Here is a 19,332-nt window from a genome sequence, read left to right as displayed (position 1 = left end):
TAAATCTGTGTCTTATATTTTGAGCCTCTTCATTATATAGGCTAAATGTTTGTTAAAGAAAATCAGTAGAAAGGAAGATACATAGAACTTAATAAGTCACCACCTCCATATGTAAGTCACCTTGAATTGATTCAGTACCATGTTATCATTTAGTTTTACAGAACAATGAATTTGCCACAGGTGGGTTAAAAGGCAATCAATCATATTTATAAAATTGTACTGGCACTAGGTTTCTGCATGCTCTTCAGAGGAAAAGCTTTTCCTTGTGTCTGTGCCTTAATCATTTCCCTTTCTCTCAATTTTGTATCTAATTCCAGTGCTTCAGGGGTTGCGGTTTTATGTGTGGATTTAATAGGTGGAGCTGGGCGTGGGCAGATTCAAGACAGGAATTAAGGAGAATGCTGTTGGTAGTTTTGTGGTGGCGGTTTTGTTGTCTGGTGTACAATCATAAAAACTAAAGAAGCCTTTGTGCTTTAAATTCTTATGGATCATACCAAAAAAGCCAGTGAAAAAAGCCATATATTTTGATTGCTAATGTATGAATATATTTATTGAAATGTAGTCCTATGTCTTCATCATACTAACTTTTTATTCTGTTGCTAACAATCTTTATTTAGAACACATGCTGACTCTGCAAAATCCACCTCTTTGGAAACAGACTGCAATGATAACGTCCCTTCTCATAAAAACCCTGCTTCTTCCCAGAGCAAACACGGAGTGAATGGCTTTTTTCAACAGCAAATGATGTATGACTCTGTACCATTGCGCACTGCATCAGTTTCTGTAGACTCTAGCCTTTATAACCTGCCCAGGAGCTATTCCCACGATGTTTTACCTAAGGTATCTCCATCAAGTACTGAAGCAGATGGAGAACTCTATGTTTTTAATACCCCATCTGGGACGTCGAGTGTAGACACTCAAATGCGGCATGTATCTATTAGTTACGACATTCCTCCAACACCTGGTAACACTTACCAGATTCCACGAACATTTCCAGAAGGAACCCTGGGACAGACGTCCAAGCTAGAGACTATTCCAGATATTCCTCCACCTCGGCCACCAAAACCACATCCAGCTCATGACCGATCTCCTGTGGAAACGTGTAGTATCACACGCACGGCCTCAGATACTGACAGTAGTTACTGCATCCCTACAGCAGGAGTGCCACCATCACGTAGCAATACCATTTCCACTGTGGATTTGAACAAATTGCGAAAAGGTCAGCTCTAGTTGGTTTCTCCTAAATAGAGTTAATGATAGAAAGTCTGTTTTTCTAAATTTTTGTTCTTTTAAGAATAGTATGAGATGAAACGACAGTCCTTCCCTCCCTCCTCCTCCCCAGCTCTGTAGCCAAGATACCAGTTTCAGTAGATTTCTGGAAGAGAGGGTGCGTGTGCATGTATGTGGGTCTGTGTACATGCTCTGCTGGAAGGGAGATAGAGTTTTTCATCTCTGAAAAAGTATGGCCTTCGTAATGCCTTCCTGCCTCCTCCTTCTCTCCCACTTTCTGTATTTCCTGGGTGGGTAGGCCCCTGATAGGGCAGAAGAGCAGGAAATGGACCAGCCACAAAGCCTCTCCAGGTTGCAACATTTCGTGTATTTGTGTGTCATTATGGACACTTCTCTGACATATCTGTCGGGTTCTGTTTCCTTCCTTCCTATAAAAGCAATTTTCATGTTGAATCTGACAGGTGATGTTCAGTTCCAACCAAGCCATTATGCATTTCGTTTGTTTTTAATTTTTTTCAGCACTCTGTTATCCCTAACCACTTCAATTACTGCCAGTTGAGTATACTTTTCCTATACCATCTCCTAGAGTCTGCCACCAAAAGTTACATGTTTTTGAGAGGAGAAAGTTGGGTCTGGTTATTCTGACATTCTTAAATTCCTAAAAATATAAAGCTAAAGTTGTAAATATACATACCTACCCTGAAAACTATCCACTAAAATTTATGTATTTTGCAGTAGAGTTATCCAGCTGTCTTAAAGAACGTAACAATTTAAGACATCATGAATAGTACTTATATTAGTGCTTATTCAATGGTTCAATACCATTTTCTAACTCCCTTCTTGAAGCAAGTGAAAAACCTGATTAGAAGGGAAATATCACTTATTCCCAAGGTGATAGAAAAAATGAGAAAGTAGAGGTATTTCTCTTTTCCATCTTTAGATAATCCCATCTCATCCCAGGCCTAGACATTCATTCACTGTTGTAATCAGATACTGGTATCGGTTGGCATATGAGTATCTCTAATTTCAAGTGGTTTAATTTACCAATTCAAGATAGTATTATCCTGTGAGCTGTGAGCATACTTTTTAAAATCTGTGTGTGTGAGTGAGAGAGCGTGTGTGTGTGTGTGTGTGTGTGTGTGTGTGTGTATGTGTGTGTGTATGGAGAGAGAGAGAATAGGTCATTCCTGATCACCCTGAGAGTTGGCAAAGATGGGAAGAAATGTTGATAGTTTGTTCTTTATTTTAGATGCTAGCTCTCAAGACTGCTATGATATCCCACGAACATTTCCAAGTGATAGATCTAGTTCACTTGAAGGCTTCCACAACCACTTTGTAAGTATATAATTGACCTTGGCATCCTAGAATGTATCTTATTGTCAGAACCTGCACTTAATGCCCTGAAACTGAAGGAGATCATGAAATAGTAGTACCTTCATATCCATATGCATAGGTGTGACTTACAATTGTGTTTGTCCATTTGACAGTAGTTTTTGTTTATTAAAAGAAATGTGTATGTGTTTTAGAAAATCAAAAATGTATTGACAGTGGGAAGTGTATCAAGTGAAGAACTGAATGAAAATTACGTTCCTATGAATCCCAACTCTCCGCCACGGCAACATTCCAGCAGTTTCACAGAACCAATTCAGGAAGCAAATTATGTGCCAATGACACCAGGGACATTTGATTTTTCTTCATTTGGAATGCAAGTTCCTCCTCCTGCTCATATGGGCTTCAGGTCCAGCCCAAAGACCCCTCCCAGAAGGCCAGTGCCTGTGGCAGACTGTGAACCACCCCCTGTGGATAGGAACCTCAAGCCAGACAGAAAAGGTAAGGAGAGGGTGGCGTAGAGAAAGGATCTGGGTTGCCAATTACGGTCTGCATTTTACTGTCATGAAGTCCAAAATGGAATTGGAATGAGAAATTCTAAAGTATTTCCTATTACCTTAGTTATCACTTATTCAAGTAAAGCAATACTGCTATTTATAGATTAATAATTATCATGTTATATGTTGATGCCCAGGTGAGATTTAGCTCTCCTCTCTCTAGAGCAGAGGTTACAAACTAAAATACCCACAGGGTTTGACAGGTGACAGGAGACAGTTAAGAGAAACTAGAGCTTGACCCATCTAAATGGGGCTCCTACTACTGGGCTCCGGTCCTTTGTTGACTTTTGGAAATATGGGTCCATATAGGCAAATCATCTGATGTTTCAAGAGAAGCTGGCAGTTTGGATTTTATATGTATTATCTCTTGATTTTTAAGTTCTATGAGGTAATTTGGAGCCCTGATGGCGCAGTGGTTGAGAGCTGTGGTGAGCTATGGCTGCTAACCAAAAGGTCAGCAGTTCAAATCCACTAGCTGCTCCTTGAAAACCCTATGGGGCAGTTCTACTGTGTCCTGTGAGGTTGCTATGAGTCAGAGTCAACTCGATGGCAGTGAGTTTATGAGCTAATTTAATTATTTAAAAATAAAACACAAACCAAAACCAAACACTTCTACAAGCTAGATATAGCCTTTCAACTGGTATTTTGTAACCTCTTCTCTAGAATAGAGACTATCAAATCAGGCTTAAAATTATTAATGTACTTGATGTAATTCTTAAGGATGGGGAGGTTGCCTATATAATCTTTCCATTCTGTCAGTATAACAATGTCTTAAAAATTATTCCATCTATGCTGGGGTATAAATAAGTGCTTCTAGTCTATTCTTTTATATACTATAAGCAAGTGCTTCTGGCCTGTTCTCTCCTGCTGGCTTTCATAAGTAACATTAAATTCTGAAGTAGCGCGGTCTGTTGAGAACTCAGTGTAAAAAGAAACTTTTCAGCCAAATTGGTAATATAGACCCAAGTTTTAAAATTTGGGGGTTTGAGTGGCTAAAACACAGACAACTCGCTGTGTTGAAGCATGCTGTTAATGTGACTTAATCTTGAGAACCAAATAAGTTACTGTGCTGGCTGTGTGACGCATAGGGCACCCTGCAGGGGAGTTCAGCACATTTGAAAAGTCTCATGTGCTGGATGTAGCCTTTTACGAACATGTCATGTTTGTGTAAATTTCTCATTAACCTGGACTTGGATCATTAATATTTGTTCTAATTACATTCCAGTTGTGGGGAACAGAGCTTGAGACTCACCCAGAGTATCTGAAGAAAAAGGATTTTGTTTTATTTTGAGTAAGGACACACTAGCGCAGAAACTAGAGTTCTCAGGACCTGAGGCAGTTCTAGGGGACTCCTTCCGTGGCCTGCTGGCTGTCTGCGTTTCTGTCTCTGGTGGCAAGTCTTTGTATCTCCTTTGTTCTCTCACTGCCGGATTGCACATTCCTTCCCTCTTCTGCTTTCTTCTACTCTGTAACCTCGACTTTAAATGGCTTCTGCTCCACAAGAGCTTTGGCCTACAGTGTGCCTCTGTGGCTTCTGTTCTGCCTCATGGCTCCTTTCTGTGTGTTCTTGAAGCTTTGGTTCCTGCTGCTAATTGCCTCATTAATTATTTACTCACTTCAGATTGCTATGAGAGAATTTGATTAGTCCAATTTGTCTTTTCACACCAGGCTATGTGATTGATTGTAGGCCAAGCCATAGATTGGCTGCTGTTGGGTCAGGCACCCCCCTTTGGTCCAAACTACTGGGAAGACAGAAGTGTAGAGGGGATGGGGCAGCAGAGGGGGGCACTTGCTCCCACGTGCAGTCCCAGGGGGGCCCCTGATGAGGCACGGAATGACATTCAGAGGTGCCACAAATATGAAAGGCGCCTCACTGAGGCAGCTGGACGAGAGGGGGAATGGCGTTTCTGCTCACGCGTCGCCGCTATCAACATCTGTTCATCTTGAAATGGGTGGGGGGGTGGGCGCAACTTAGAGATTGCCCCTGTGTGCTGATTACCCTCCCTGCGCCCCTATGGAAAGATAGTCCTGTGTGACACCCACGGCCACCCAGACAGCCAAAGAGGCAGGGCAGTAGGCAGAAAGGTGTGTGTTGCAGGCTTGTTACTTGATCATTTTTTTCCTTCTGTTTCTTTTGGTCTTCATTTGTCTTTAAGTCTGTTTTAGACATTATTAGTTTCTTTTTTACGTGCAATATACAGAAGTATGTGTGGATGTGTTTAGATTTATAGTGTCATGAACTCTTTGAAATATTGAAATATCTATTTTAATGCAAAACTGGTGCTTTCCTTATTTTCCTGTAATTAGAGCATGTTAGTAGCAGATTGCTACTTTTTAAGCCAAAGCTTAACTGTTTTCTATCATGAAGTCCAACATAAATGAGGATGGAGGTTTGGGAAAAAGTACAGGGTTCTAAGCGTGACCTGCTTTGCTCCCCTACCTACTCCTTCCTTTCCTTGGGCTCTGCAGAACACAGCCTGAAAATTCTCAGTATAGTTCATAGTTATTGATGCCACATGTAAGCTCAATACAGACTCAGAAAAGAACCTTATTTATATATTAGAAAAGTTTTAAGATCATAATGATATGCTCACTTCATTTAGTATCATCTAGGTCAGAAAGAGTTCATGTACACCATATTATTATAAAACACATTAATATGTCTATATCATAATAATATGGCATATGTATAATACTGTATATCATAGATATTACATATATGTATAATTATACCTCCTATGTACATCGTAAAAGCACTGTGTATTTTAGTACATAAGAGATTAATTGTCCTAGTTCTCTAAGCCAATCTGAAGTGACTCTACAGTAGAACAGAAGAAAGTAGATGGGACTTGGTTACTTCTGGAGATTGTGTTCAGTCTTTTGAGCTGTTGGAAGACAATCATGAGCTCATTGACCAGATTACTTATTGGGTATATTTACTAAGAAACAGAATGAACTGAGAAAGAGCACCCAGAATGAAATACTCACATAATTTTTAGAGAAATCAAAGAGAGTAGGTTTAGCATAGCAATGAAGAGATTACCAAAATTATAGTAATGAAAACAGGATTTTACTTTTATTTAGTACTATTCCATTTTTTAAATAAATATGATAAAAGAGAGGCATGGGAAAGTAATGTTGCAGGTCTAACTTTTTTACCTGTCTTTAGAAGGTTGTAACGCTTCAAAAAAACACATTTTAAAACGCAAATTCCAGTCTAGTAGCAGAGTTTATCCTTAAAAATTTTAATTGTAAAACAAATGTCTTGTGTGGTCATGAAATTCTTCTCATCATTCATAGCATTCTTATGAGTCTCAATTAAAATTTTATGACATCTAATAATGACAGTCTGTTGTTTCAGGGTCTCTTGTTGACTGAAACTCATAATAAGGAAATATAATTCTATCAAGTGTGGCCTTCATTAGTTTTCAAAGCACAGCATAGTTCAAATCCCAATATAAACAGTTTCCGTGGTTGTCTACTTTGTAAGAGTCTACAATAAATGAGTAACATTCTAGTCTTGTTTCTGTCCCCAATTATAGAAGTCAGCTGCTGTACTTTGCAGTACACATGAGTTTTCGGAATAGTTCTGGGTAATTGAAGCTGAGAAATAAATAGATACTCTAAACACTTAAACTTACTGTATTACCATGGACCCTTTGTTATACTGTGGTGTCTTGCATGTTGCTGTGATGCTGGAAGCTATGCCACCAGTATTTCAAATACCAGCAGGGTCACCCATGGTGGACAGGTTTCAGCAGAGCTTCCAGACTAAAACAGACTAGGAAGAAGGACCTGGCAATCTGCTTCTAAAAAAATTGACTAGTGGAAACCTTATGAATAGCAGTGGGACATTGTCTGATACAGTGCCGGAAGATGAGCCCCTCAGATTGGAAGGCACTCAAAAGGCAACTGGGGAAGAGCTGCCTCCTCAAAGTAGAGTCAGCCTTAATGACGTGGATGGAGTCAAGCTTTTGAGACCTTCGTGTACTGAGATGGCACAACTCAACATGAGAAGAAACAACTGCAGACATACATCGATATCCTAGGCATTAGTGAGCTGAAATGGACTGGCGTTGGCCATTTTGAAGCAGACAATCATATGATCTACTATACCTGGAATAACAAATTGAAGAGAAACGGTGTTGCATTCATCATCAAAAAGAACTTTTCAGGATTTATTCTGAAGTACAACACTGTTGGTGATAGGATAATATCCCTGTGCCTACAAGGAAGACCAGTTAATACGACTATCATTCAAATTTACTCATCAACTACTAATGCCAAAGATGAGGAAATTGAATATTTTTATCAACTTCTGCAGTCTGAAATTGATCAAACATGCCATCAGGATGCAGTGATAATTACTGGTGATTGGAATGCAAAAGTTGGAAACAAACAAGAAGGATCAGTAGTTGGAAAATATGGCCTTGATGATAGAAATGATGCTGGAGATCACTTGATAGAATTTTGCAAGACCAATGACCTATTCAGTGGAAATACCTTTTTTCAACAACATAAACAGCAACTATACACATGGACCTCACCAGTTATACTCTTTGCTAGGCCTCGGATCTCCAGAAATGAGGACGGAAAGATCACTTTCCTGAAGAAGCTCACTGTCTAGTTCAGGAGATAGACAAGTAAATACATTGTCACAGTTAGCATGGAAGGGGCTGCGGTAAGCTCTTGGCGCTATTGGGAAGGCTCCCTGAGAACAGTCTGAGAGGATGAGTGGCAGTTACATGATGGTAGAGGAGGGCAAGATTGGGGAAGGATCTTCTGGTCAGAATCAACAGATGCCCAGATCTTTTAAAAAGAGAGGAGATAGGCCTTGTTCTGAGTGGTGAGTGGAGGAAGAGACGGAAGATGGAGAAGAGAAAGAAATGCCTTGCAGCTGCCTGTTCCTGAGGGTATTATAAACCCTCAGGCCAATGAGTTTGAACTTTATTCTGAGTACACCGTGAAAGGATTTTAGGCAGGCAAGTGACAGGTTGGTCCCTAGAAAGCTCAGTCTAAGGTTTAAGAGTAAGATGTAAGAATAATTATACTCTTTAATGTAAAATGTTACAAAATCACACCTTTTCATCACCTCTTTCAGAGAGTTCTGGGTGCTTTGTCCAGCTTTTCCAAGCCTTGGTTTAGGGACGATCAAACGGGGAGGGTATAACAAAGGTCTTCCTGGCCTCAGCTTCCTCAGTTGGGGGACTTGAGTGATTTTTAGAAGGTTTGAGGCACTTAGAGTATAGCTGGGGGTCAAATAGCCATACAGTGGGAATTCATCACTTTCAGGGAAACCAAACAGGTAAGTGAAAAAAAAAGAAGGCACGAGACATGCAGATCTTCTATTTTCATGAATGTCTGAAGCATGTCAGTGCTTCATTTTAAAGGGCATCCCGCACTGTATTCTCTGCTTCTTTTGGTTACACACAAGTGGTGATGCTGCATCGGGCATCGGGTGCCGTTTGCAAGGCTGTGCTTCTTGATTAGTAAAGACCACCTCATCTTTATACTTTTTAATAAAAATTTATTGAATGAATAAAGTTATCTATATCCCATATACCTTCGGATAATAGAGAAATTTGATTAAACAAACAAACAAAACCACCAACTAGTAAAATGTTCTTTGCAATGTGGAAATTTGCTAAAAACCAAATCTGGCTTTAGTTTATGCTGTATATGCTGTACATATCAAATATCTTATATGTCTGAACTTTTTTTTTCCTTGGTCAATTCAAAATAAAGTGCAAGCCTTTTTTTTTTTTCTTTTTAAATGTTGAAAACATTGGTAAAGAATAGTCATCTAAAGCTAGCTTTTTTTTAAGAATGTGACTTTTTTTCCTTAACAGTTTTGATATGTTCAGACCGTAAAACTTAGGTTAATTTGCAGCAGTCTGCTTTTTAGTATATTGTTCATTCTGTTTCATTAATTTAGAGATCATCTATTTGAATATGCAGTCTGTTTGAGCCATGGTGTTCGGTAGTGAGGATACTAAGGTGAAAGTACATTGTCTTCTCTGGAGGAGCGTTCTTTGTAGTGAAAACAAACATTTTATTGTCATTACAAAGGAACGTTGATATGGGGAAGTCAGACAGAAAGCAGAATCTAGAATGACTCCTAAGAGATCTACTGTGGCAACTGATAATATAGAAAACAAAGCCAGTTTGTGGTGGATCAGAGGGTGAATTCAATTTCAAACATGTAGTTTGAATGGCTGTGAGCATCCACATGAGATGTCATTTAGGCTATTAGATATCTAGATCAGAGTTTCAGGGAAACACCTGGACCAGTTTATGGGAGCAAATCACATAATCCAGAAACTGACAACAATCCAGTGGGAAATTTGTCTTAACTTCTTAAAGGGATTAAGAGAAATTTAAAGGGAAGGCTGAAGAGGCGTGCAGACTGAGAAGGAATAGCTGGAGAGGCTGGACAGGCGGCATCAGAAGTTCAGCCATTTCCAGAAAGAAGGAGTTAAAGTTTAAAGACTAGAGATGTTCTCTAGATATTTCAGCTGCCTGACGGTTGGTGGCCTGAGAGGGTGGGGGCCAGATTGTAAAAGGTGGAATTGGAGGTGAGTAATTGGAGATGATAAGTGTAAGATTCTGGTAGGAAAAGTAGGAGAGACAGTGGTAGTAAGTAGCAGATAGTAACTAGAGGCAAAAAAACTAGTGGACAAGTAACTAGCAGGTTTGTTTGTTGGTGTGTGTATCCACATGTATGCGATTTTAAGAACTGAGAGATTTAAAGCCTGTTTATTGTTTGAAAAAAACCCACCCATTGCCTTCGAGTCGATTCCGACTCATAGCAGCCCTATAGGACAGAGTAGAACTGCCCCAAAGGGTTTCCAAGGAGCGGCTGGCTGGTGGATTCAAACTGCCAACCTTTTAGTTAGCAGCCAAGCTCTTAACCACTCTGTGACCAGGGCTCCTTACTGTTTGAAGAGAAAGTGTTGAAGGGAAAGTCTGTAGAGTGATTACCTTGTTCCATCAACAAACTGTTTTCAGTGTTATCTCACTTGACTTCTACAACAGCCCTCATTTTTCAGATGAGAAAACTGAGGCACTGGAAAGTTAAGCAACTTTCCTGTGGGTCACAAGCCTAGCAAGGGCAAAGGAGGGGTCCAGACCCAGTCTTACTCCCAGGTCTGTGATCCATGGCAAACATGTAAAAAAGGAGTTGTTGAAAATATAGCGAAGATGGGATAATATGCATTTTTTTAATCTCTTTTAAATGTCAGATACCATGGTTCTGGTCTTGTGTAAGATGGCATGGTAATAATTGGTTTGTGTCAGTATTCTTTTTACCAACCCAGCTTTATATTCAAGTCCAGTTTTTTTGTTGTGATAACCAGCTAACTCCGATAAATATCCTTGTTAGAATAAAAAGTAGAAATGTTTTCTTGGCATACAAGCACTTTAAAGATAAAATATTATTCACAGAGTAAACAATTGAAAAATCTCGATTCGTTTGTACCATATAAAAGATTCACTTTTTAGATTATTATTCTCTGAGTTCAGCATCTCTGATAAAATAAAGGCTGAATACCAAGTATTTGTTTTAGCACAACCCAAGCATGTTGTGCCTTTAGAGTTAAGGCCATTCAAAACTAATTTCATCTTGGATAATTGCCTCTTCGGTGATTGTATGTATTAGTGCAAAAGAAAATCAAGATTTCTATATTTGAGAATAATTTGGGGACCAATATAGAAAAACTCAAAGGCTATAATATAAACAAGTGGTTATAAGATAAAGGGAGAAACTATAAGTGGTTGTTACACCCACCAGTCTTATACCTGCTAATATAATCTTATGATATTTTTAGGTTTGTTTCCCTTAAAAACTCATTTCTCATGTCACTGGTTCCATAACATAAAGATTTAGGCAGGGAATCTTAAAGCCAAAAGCTGATTTGTCTGTTGGACTGTGTTTCCATTCTGTTCTGTAATTTTAGAACTGATTTGCCTCGAGTGGTGTATAGTCAGTAAATTACCCAGCTTCCTCATCAAAGAGCTGTGGACTACATTTAAAACTTTGCCATACAATGATAGCACATTCCATTTATACAAGGTTTAAAATATTATTCTTCCTTATACCACCATGACCCAAACCAGTTGCCATCAAGTCGACTCCAACTCATGGCAGCCCCATGTGTGTCATAGTAGAACTGTGCTCCATAGGATTTTCCATGGCTTATTTTTCAGAAGTAGATCACCAGGCCTTTCTACCAAGGCACCTCTGTAGACTTGAACCTCCATCTTTTCTGTTAGTGTCTAAGTTATCTAGTGCTGCTATAGCAGAAATACCACAGTGGATGGCTTTAAGAAACAAATTTATTTTCTCACAGTTTAGGAGTATAGAAGTCCAAATTCAGAGCGCTGGCTCTGGGGGGAGGCTTTCTCTGTCTTGTCAGCTCTGGGGGAAGGTCCTGGTCTCTTCAGCTTCCATTTCCTGCTTCCTTGGAGATCTTCATGAGGCTTGGCATCAATCTTCCCCTATATCAGCTTGCTGGCTTTTGTTTAACCTCAAAAGGGATTGACTCAAGATCCATCCTACACTCATCCTGCCTCATTAACATAACAAACATGACCCATTCCCAAGTGGGATTATAACCACAGGCATAGAGGTTATAATTTACAACACATATTTATGGGGGACAAAATTCAATCCATAACATTCCACCCTTTGGCCCCCCAAAACCTGTGTCCTTGCCACGTGCAAAACACATTCACCCCATCACATCATCCCAAAATTATTAAATGAACTCCCATGTCCAAAATCTCATTTTCTGAATCATCTAAATCAAATATGGGTGAGACATTAGGCATATTCTATCCTGAAGCAAAATTTCTCTTCATCTATGAACCTGTGAAACCTAGAATACAGGTTATCTGCTTCCAAAATACAATGGTGAAACAGGCACAAGGTATGCATTTCTATTACAAATGGGAGAAATTGGAGGGAAAGAAGGCATAACAGGCACCAAAGAAGTCTAAAATCCAGCAGAACAATTATCATTAGCTCTTAAGACTTAATAATAAACTTCTGTTCTCTGAGACCATCTGGACCATGACCCTGCCCTCCAGATGTTGAATGTTGGCCATGCCCTCTGGATTTTGGGTAGAGACCCCTCAGCCCTGGGCTTCAGCTCCACCTTCCATGCCCACTGGAATGGCAACTGTGTTCCCTCGGCTTTGGGCGGGCCGCATTCTCCTCCATTTGAATGGCAACCCCACCCCCTTGGCCCTGGCAGGCCCCATTCTTCTGCCCCTTGGCCATGGCAGCCCTACCACCTTAGCTTTGGGTTGTGGCCCCATCCCTCTGGCACACCTTAACAGCAGCCCCACCTTCCTGAACCAAGTTGGCAAAGATCCAACTCTTTGAAACCTAGGAGGCTGTGGTTCCATACTTTAATACCAAAAAGGCCTTTCTTCCAACAGTTCTGCTGATCTCTGAGCTGCTACAGGAATGGTTCTGTTCTTTTCTTGGAGGACAGCATGTGTAGCTTGTTTGGCCTGTTTCCTGCCTGTGGAATTCCAAGAGGCCAACAGCTTTCTCTCCTTTCATTCTTTCACTGTCCCCTTCACTCTCGCTGATGGGTTTTCTGCTGTGGTAGTTGCTTAAATCTGTCAATCACAGGCTTAACATCTTTAACAAAAGTTTGTGTAGCCATATCCTTGGTGAAGATTCTAGGACACGTGTCTTTAGTTTGTACAACAGAATTTTCCAAATCTCTTAAGTTCTGTTTTCATTTTGCACAGTTCATTTTTAAGTCCATCTCTTTCCTCTTGCATTTTACTATAAGTGGCAAGAGGAAAACACATGACCCCTTTAGATCTTCCTTAGAAATCTCATCAACAAGATATCCAAGTTCATCACTTACAAGTTCTACCTTCACCAGACATTTGAACATAATTCAGACAAGTTCTCTGCCACTGCATAAAAAGCATTGCCTATCTTCCATTGTTCAGTCCCATGTTCATCATTTTCTTTTAAAGCCTCACCAGAAGCACATTTAACATCCACATTTTTAGCAACAATATGTTGCTGACACCATACACATTCTCTAAGATGACAGAGGCTTTCTCTGTAGCTCTCCTCACTTCCTTCTGAACCCTCACCAGAATCGCCTTTGAGTTCATAATTCTACCAACAGTCTGTTCAAGACAGTCTAGGCTTTTACTATTACACACCTTAAAACTCTTCCGGTCTACCCACTACCCAATTCCAAAACCACTCCCACATTTTAGGTATCTGTTAGAGTAGCACCCCAGTCCTGGTACCAAATTCTATCTTAGTTATCTAGTGCTGCCATAACAGAAATACCACAAGTGGGTGGCTTAACAAACAAATTTATTTTCTCACAGTCTAGGAGGCTAAGTGTCCGAATTTAGGGTACCTGCTCTAGGGAGAGGCTTTCTCTCTGTCAGCTCTTGGGTAAGGTCCTTGTCTCTTCAGCTTTTGTTTCCTGGTTCCTTAGAGATCTCCATGTGGCTTGGCATCAGTCTTTCCCCATCTCTTCTTGCTTTTTGTTTAATCTCGTTTCCATCTCAAAGGAGATTGACTCAAGATACACCCTACACTCATCCTGTCTCATCAACATAAAGACAACCCATTCACAAATGGGATTGTAACCACAGCCTTAGACTTTAGGATTTACAGCACATATTTTGGGGGGACACAATTCAGTCTGTAACAGTTAACACCATGAAGAGAAACACAAATAGGAATTTCACCAGTAGTCCGTCCTCTTCGCTAAATAAAATAATGTTGCGTTCTCTGTTCAAGCCTAATCTGGCTAAAGCCAAGTTGTATCTGCCTAAGATTTAAAGGGTGAGACTCAAATGAATTTTTCTGTTTACTCTGAGAATCATTTTAGGTTCGTTTTGGCTTTTACTTTAGTATTCTTGTCTCCTACTGTTTCATTTTCACTCTTTTCAACAATCAGAAAAGCATTCAAGTAGTTGCATTCAGTAGTGGAGGAGCAAGCAAGGCTGGGACAATCCTACTTACACTTTGAATTTCTTTTTCTTTTTTTCCTCGTAAGTCGTATTGGACTATTGTTTTAGTATGACTTTCATTTCTGTCTGGAACATAAATGCTGAATTGAGTTTAGAAGGACATAAAGAAATAAAGCTAACAAATGGCCTAGGCAACACAGTATATTTCAGTGCAGTATTTCTGTGCTGTGACTTTGGCTGTAAAATCAACCTTAAGCTTTGCTTGGAGTTGAAAATACATGTAAATATTATAAATACACTTTAAAAGTCTTGTTTAATATAATTGATATCATATTAGTATTGTATTTTTCTATGAAGAAAACCAAGGGGGCACTTCAGTATCTTGGAAGAAGATAATGGAGATAAGGAAGAATTTGAGAGGAAGACTTACTAGGGAAAGTAATATCTGACCCACTGGTTCTTACATCTACTTTTGGCTCATATGTGTCTCCTTAGATCATGTGACTTCTTTGAAAATTATTTACTTCACATTGTATGCATCTCACAATCACGTTTTACATTTTGTTTTTATTGTGATGAACAAGAAAGTACCAGTTATTATGGAATAAATTGTGTCCCCCAAAAATGTTTGCCTACTTGGCTAGGCCGTAATTCCCAGTACTGTGTGGTGTTCCACCATTTTATGATCTGTTGTAATTTTCCTATGTGGTGTAAATTCTAACCTCTATGATATTAATGAAGCAGGATTAGAGGCAGTTATGTTAATGAGGCAGGACTCAATCTGCAGGATTAGGTTGTATCTTGAGTCAATCTCTTTTGAGATATGAAAGAGAGAATTGAGCAGAGAGGAGAGGGACCTCATACCATCAAGAAAGAAGAGCCAGGAGCAAAGTGCATCCTTTGGACCCAGGATTCCTGTGCTGAGAAACTCCTAGACCCAGGGAAAGATTGATGACAATGATCTTCCTCCTGAGCTGATAGAGACAAAGAGCCTTCCTTTAGAGCCAACACCCTTGATTTTGGACTTCTAGCCTCCTCAATTGTGAGAGAATAAATTTCTGTTTGCCAAAATCATCCACTTGTGGTATTTCTGTTATAGCAGCAATAGATAATTAAAACACCAGTCATGACAGTAAAGCCTTCAGGGAAATGTAACGAGTTTGCGTATCTACTTACATAATTCAGTGAAGCTTTTCTGAGGGCTTGCGCTATGCCTGTCACTTTATTATGTAGGATGGGGCAAGGTAAAAGATCTTTATCTCCCAGTTTGAAGTACTTAAATTTGGTTGGGACAACTTAAACAGTACACAAAAGCAAAAGCAGAACAATGGAAATACTCTGCTGAGAATCACTACAACAAGGATTCTAGGTAGGAATAAGGATATGGGTATATTAAAGTCTGTTTTAATTGTACCTCCCTCACCAGGTTGTTGTTAGGATTAAATGAGTTACTAGAATGCCTAGCACGTAATAAGCCCTCAGTCAATGGTAATTATTAATCAGTAATCTAAGTGTAATGGTATTTCTCAAGAAAGTTTTAGAGAATGTATTACAGCTTGAGCTTTGTGTAGAAATTATAGGTATTGGTTAGTGAAGAAATGATGGATATTGACAGGGAAAGAATAGAGGGAAAAAAAAAAAAAGGCATGTTGCTGTTGTATGCCAGCAAGTCAATTCCAGCTCATAGCAACCCTATATGACAAGTAGAAACGTTGTATAGGGTTTCATAGGTTATAAATCTTCACAGGAGCAGATCACCAGGCCTTTTCTCCTGCAGAGTAGCTGGGGCATTCAAACTGCCAGCCTTTCAGTTAGCAACCAAGCGCTTAACCATTGTGCCACCAGGGCTCCCTAAAAAGTTGTACATGGAAAACAGATAAGAGGATGGTCTAGCTAGAGCAAAGGACAGTTCAGAAGAGCATGATGTAAAAAAGCAAAAGCATCTGTAGCTTAGTCTTGTGGCACCTTCCATATTCTCCGTGACTTCTCTAAATTACCAATAGAGATTCTCTGTTTATGTCTGTAACATCATTCAGTGTCTTGAATTGTAATTCATTGAATAGAAATTTGAAATTACCTGGTACCACTTTGTGCTCATTTCACATAACCTGGCCTTTAATTGCCTCTCATTGTTATTTCTTCTGTCCTTTCAGTCTGCAGAGCATTCTCCTAGATTAGATGGAGAAGACTAAAGCAAGAGTGAGAGTTGAGTTTCTCTTGGTTATCTATTACGATTACTCTCTCTACCTTCCCAAACAGTATGTTTCTTCTTGCATTGTTTTTCTTCCTCAGAGCATAGGTTTTAAAAGAGCTTCCTTTGTTATTTTTCATAAGTCTCTGATCATTCTGGACTGTAGTTGTCTAGCTCGTATTCATACAGGCATAGACAGCCTTCTTATTGACCTTGATGATCTGATCCTTTCATTGTAGTGCTTCTTATTTTCAAAGCTTTTTTTGTTGCCATCATGGCAAATCATTAGCATTTGAAGACCAAATGCAGTTGATCAAAGGAGGTAGACTATTATAGTATACCCTGGAGGTTTTGTACCTAAGGATCCAGGAAATAGTGGTATTGCTGAGGCTGTTGAAGGTGAGAAATGGCATTGGTTTGGAGGAGACATGATCAGTTTTATTTCACTTATTGGAGGTAATCTGTCAGGCAGCTGGAAATATGAAACTAGAGAAAAAAAGAGAAACCATAAGTAGGTAGATTTAGCAGTCATGTGACCTTGATTATTTAACTACAAACGTAGATAAGATACTGAGGACCTACAAAGTTGAGAAATGCAAAAAGTGACTATTGGGAGAAACCTACAATGAAAAATTAGGAGAATTTTGCTGGAGATCTAATAGAAGTGGGTCTTTCAAAAAAAGAGTTGGGCTAGGACACACTGGATAAATACCAACAAACCGAAAGTAGTTGTAAATGCATTTTGTAATCGCTAATCATAACATCAGCTACTTATCAACCATTTGTGGCAGTCAAGTCGATGCAGTGCCCCAGACCACATCCAGATGTTCAGAGTAATATCAGCTACACATGGGGTGTAACAAGTGCATTTCTTTTCTCTAGTTATGTTTCTTAGTTTGTGACTTACAGCAGAGAATGCTTATAAGATCTCAAAACTGGAGACTAAAAATAGACAAACATTCCTATGCTAAATGCTCAGTTTCCTAAGAATCTCTGTTTCCCAAAAGGGGTAGGGAGGCAAGGGATACAGAGTACCTCCCAGCTGGCAGGAGGCTGGAGGAAACCTTAGGTCTGCCTCTGAGTAAGCCTGTGACCTGAGCAAGTCACTTCACCTCTTTGTTTCTCTGGGAGTAGCTCACCCAGAAAATGAGGAGGCTGGATTTGATCTTCAAGGGTCTTTGAGCTCTAAAATAATTGTATTTTTCTCATAGTAAAACTCCCCTCTGCCTGCTATTTTTAGAATGGTAGTACACTGGGGAAGTTTTAAAAAGCTGACCTCTTGTTTTAGAAACAGCGCACTGCCAGGGTGGGCTCTGGATAGGTCAAGTGTTAGGGGTCATGGCCCAGAATTATACTAGGCTTGCCTCACTTCTGAATAATCTCAATTTATTAATTGTCCAACTAAGGAAACTGGTAAATGAGAGAATTCTGGTTTTTTTAATAACCTTAGAAAAATCACATTTTAAGAAACTTTTAGGTTTTGGTAGATAAGGTGCTAGATAGCAGCATTTAACCAGCAAATTCTGGTTTTGCCATCTAGTAGGTGTCGACTCAAACTTTGTAAATGTCAAGAAAAAAGATACTTTGATGCCATTAAGAATCTTGTCGTTGTCGGGTGCTATTGAGTCGATTCCTACTCATAGCGACCCTATAGAACAGAGTAGAACTGCCCCATAGGGTTTCCTTTACAGGAGCAGATCACCAGGTCTTTTCTCCTGTGGAACCACAGACCTCTGACCCTTTGGTTTGCAGCCAAGCACTTTAACCATCGTGCCACCAGGGCACCTGCCGTTAATGATAGGGTAGTTTAGTTTACTGATTCAGATGATATTGCTACTCTGACATCAGAACTTCTGCGGGAAAAGTTATGAGGCCAACTGCTGGTTGTCAACCCAGACCTTTTCCTAGGGTTTTTAGCTGTACTTATATGTGGCAGAGATTAAATGAAAGGAAAATGATAACAACTGAATTTATGCTTTTAAGTACTTAAATTGAAGCTAAACAATCAGCAGTGCCAGAATCTAGATACCTCATCCTTGCCACATGATGTCACCGGGCAAGCCACTGCGTATCCAGTGGAAACAAGTAAATGTTGTTCTTGGTTTTGGTCTTGGATTAGCAAATATCGTATTGTCCACGTGTTTCTCTGAAAAGATTTTGGTTAGGAGATTTAGGAGCAGACAGATTAAGGTTTTTAAAACATCTCTACCAGATTAGGAAAGTAATATAGGGAAGTAGACCTTATTGCTTTTTTATGAGACACCAAACTTCAAAGAAAAGGTATATTGGCTATCTGGTGGAAAGATTTTATTATTTTATATGATTTGATTCCATTTTCTATGACATGTTAGAAGAAAAGCTAACATGGCACGTGTTTTTCCTCCCTCCCTTGAAATAAAGATAACAACTAACCCTGCTAGTTATCCCACTAAAAACCTACCACCTTTTATAACACTTTGCTTATTGCATTGTTGCATGCAATGTCCTCCTTTCCATTGTGCTGAGCATGAATGGTATATGGGAAGGTTGAAAAATTCTCCACAAACAAACTTTTATTTATGCTTTTAAGATGTAACATTTCTGCACAGGGCTCTGTTGCTTTTTTACAGAATCCATTTTTTCAATTAAAAAATAACATATTAAGAAAGTCTTCTTTTTACCAATTAGGTCAAAGTCCTAAAATTTTAAGACCCAAACCCCATGGTTTAGAGCGAACTGATTCACAAACCATAGGTGACTTTGCTACAAGAAGAAAGGGTATGTACTTTAGCACCGCATGCTGTATGGGACACTGGGAATTTATTTTATTTTGTAATGTTTTTTCTTAAAAAGTAAAGGAGAAGGATACTGCTGTTGTAAATAAAGCTTCCCAGCATGTTATTTCTAAAGTGAATGCTTCCCATAATATAGTGAGTTTCCTTGTAATGTCATTAACAACAGCATGTTAAAAATTCAATTATGTGTCATATTCAGTCTTGTCCTTTTGCAGTATTCCTTTAAATTTTTAGATATCAATATTGTTTTCTTTAAGCTTATAAGCTGCTTGTGAGTTCCAGTTGTCTT

At 39.3% G+C, this 19,332-nt stretch overlaps 1 protein-coding gene across 2 annotated transcripts in view; it reads left to right on the top strand.

Annotated features, from left to right (window-relative positions):
• GAB1 (GRB2 associated binding protein 1) overlaps nt 1-19,332 on the top strand; it is a 150,587-nt gene that overhangs the window by 118,743 nt on the left and 12,512 nt on the right. Inside the window, exons 4-7 of one of the 2 annotated variants that reach the window (XM_004378857.2) lie at nt 618-1,219; nt 2,480-2,565; nt 2,757-3,060; nt 18,937-19,026. In XM_004378857.2, coding sequence (XP_004378914.1) covers nt 618-1,219; nt 2,480-2,565; nt 2,757-3,060; nt 18,937-19,026 — 1,082 coding nt within the window. The remainder of the gene's footprint in view (nt 1-617; nt 1,220-2,479; nt 2,566-2,756; nt 3,061-18,936; nt 19,027-19,332) is intronic. The other variant, XM_004378858.2, reaches the window with a different exon arrangement.

Source organism: Trichechus manatus, unplaced genomic scaffold (assembly GCF_000243295.1).
Source record: "Trichechus manatus latirostris isolate Lorelei unplaced genomic scaffold, TriManLat1.0 scaffold00059, whole genome shotgun sequence".
In the NCBI taxonomy this organism is placed as follows: Eukaryota; Metazoa; Chordata; class Mammalia; order Sirenia; family Trichechidae; genus Trichechus; species Trichechus manatus.
Note: the sequence above shows the minus strand (reverse complement) of the source record. Positions and strands in the feature narration are given on the sequence as shown.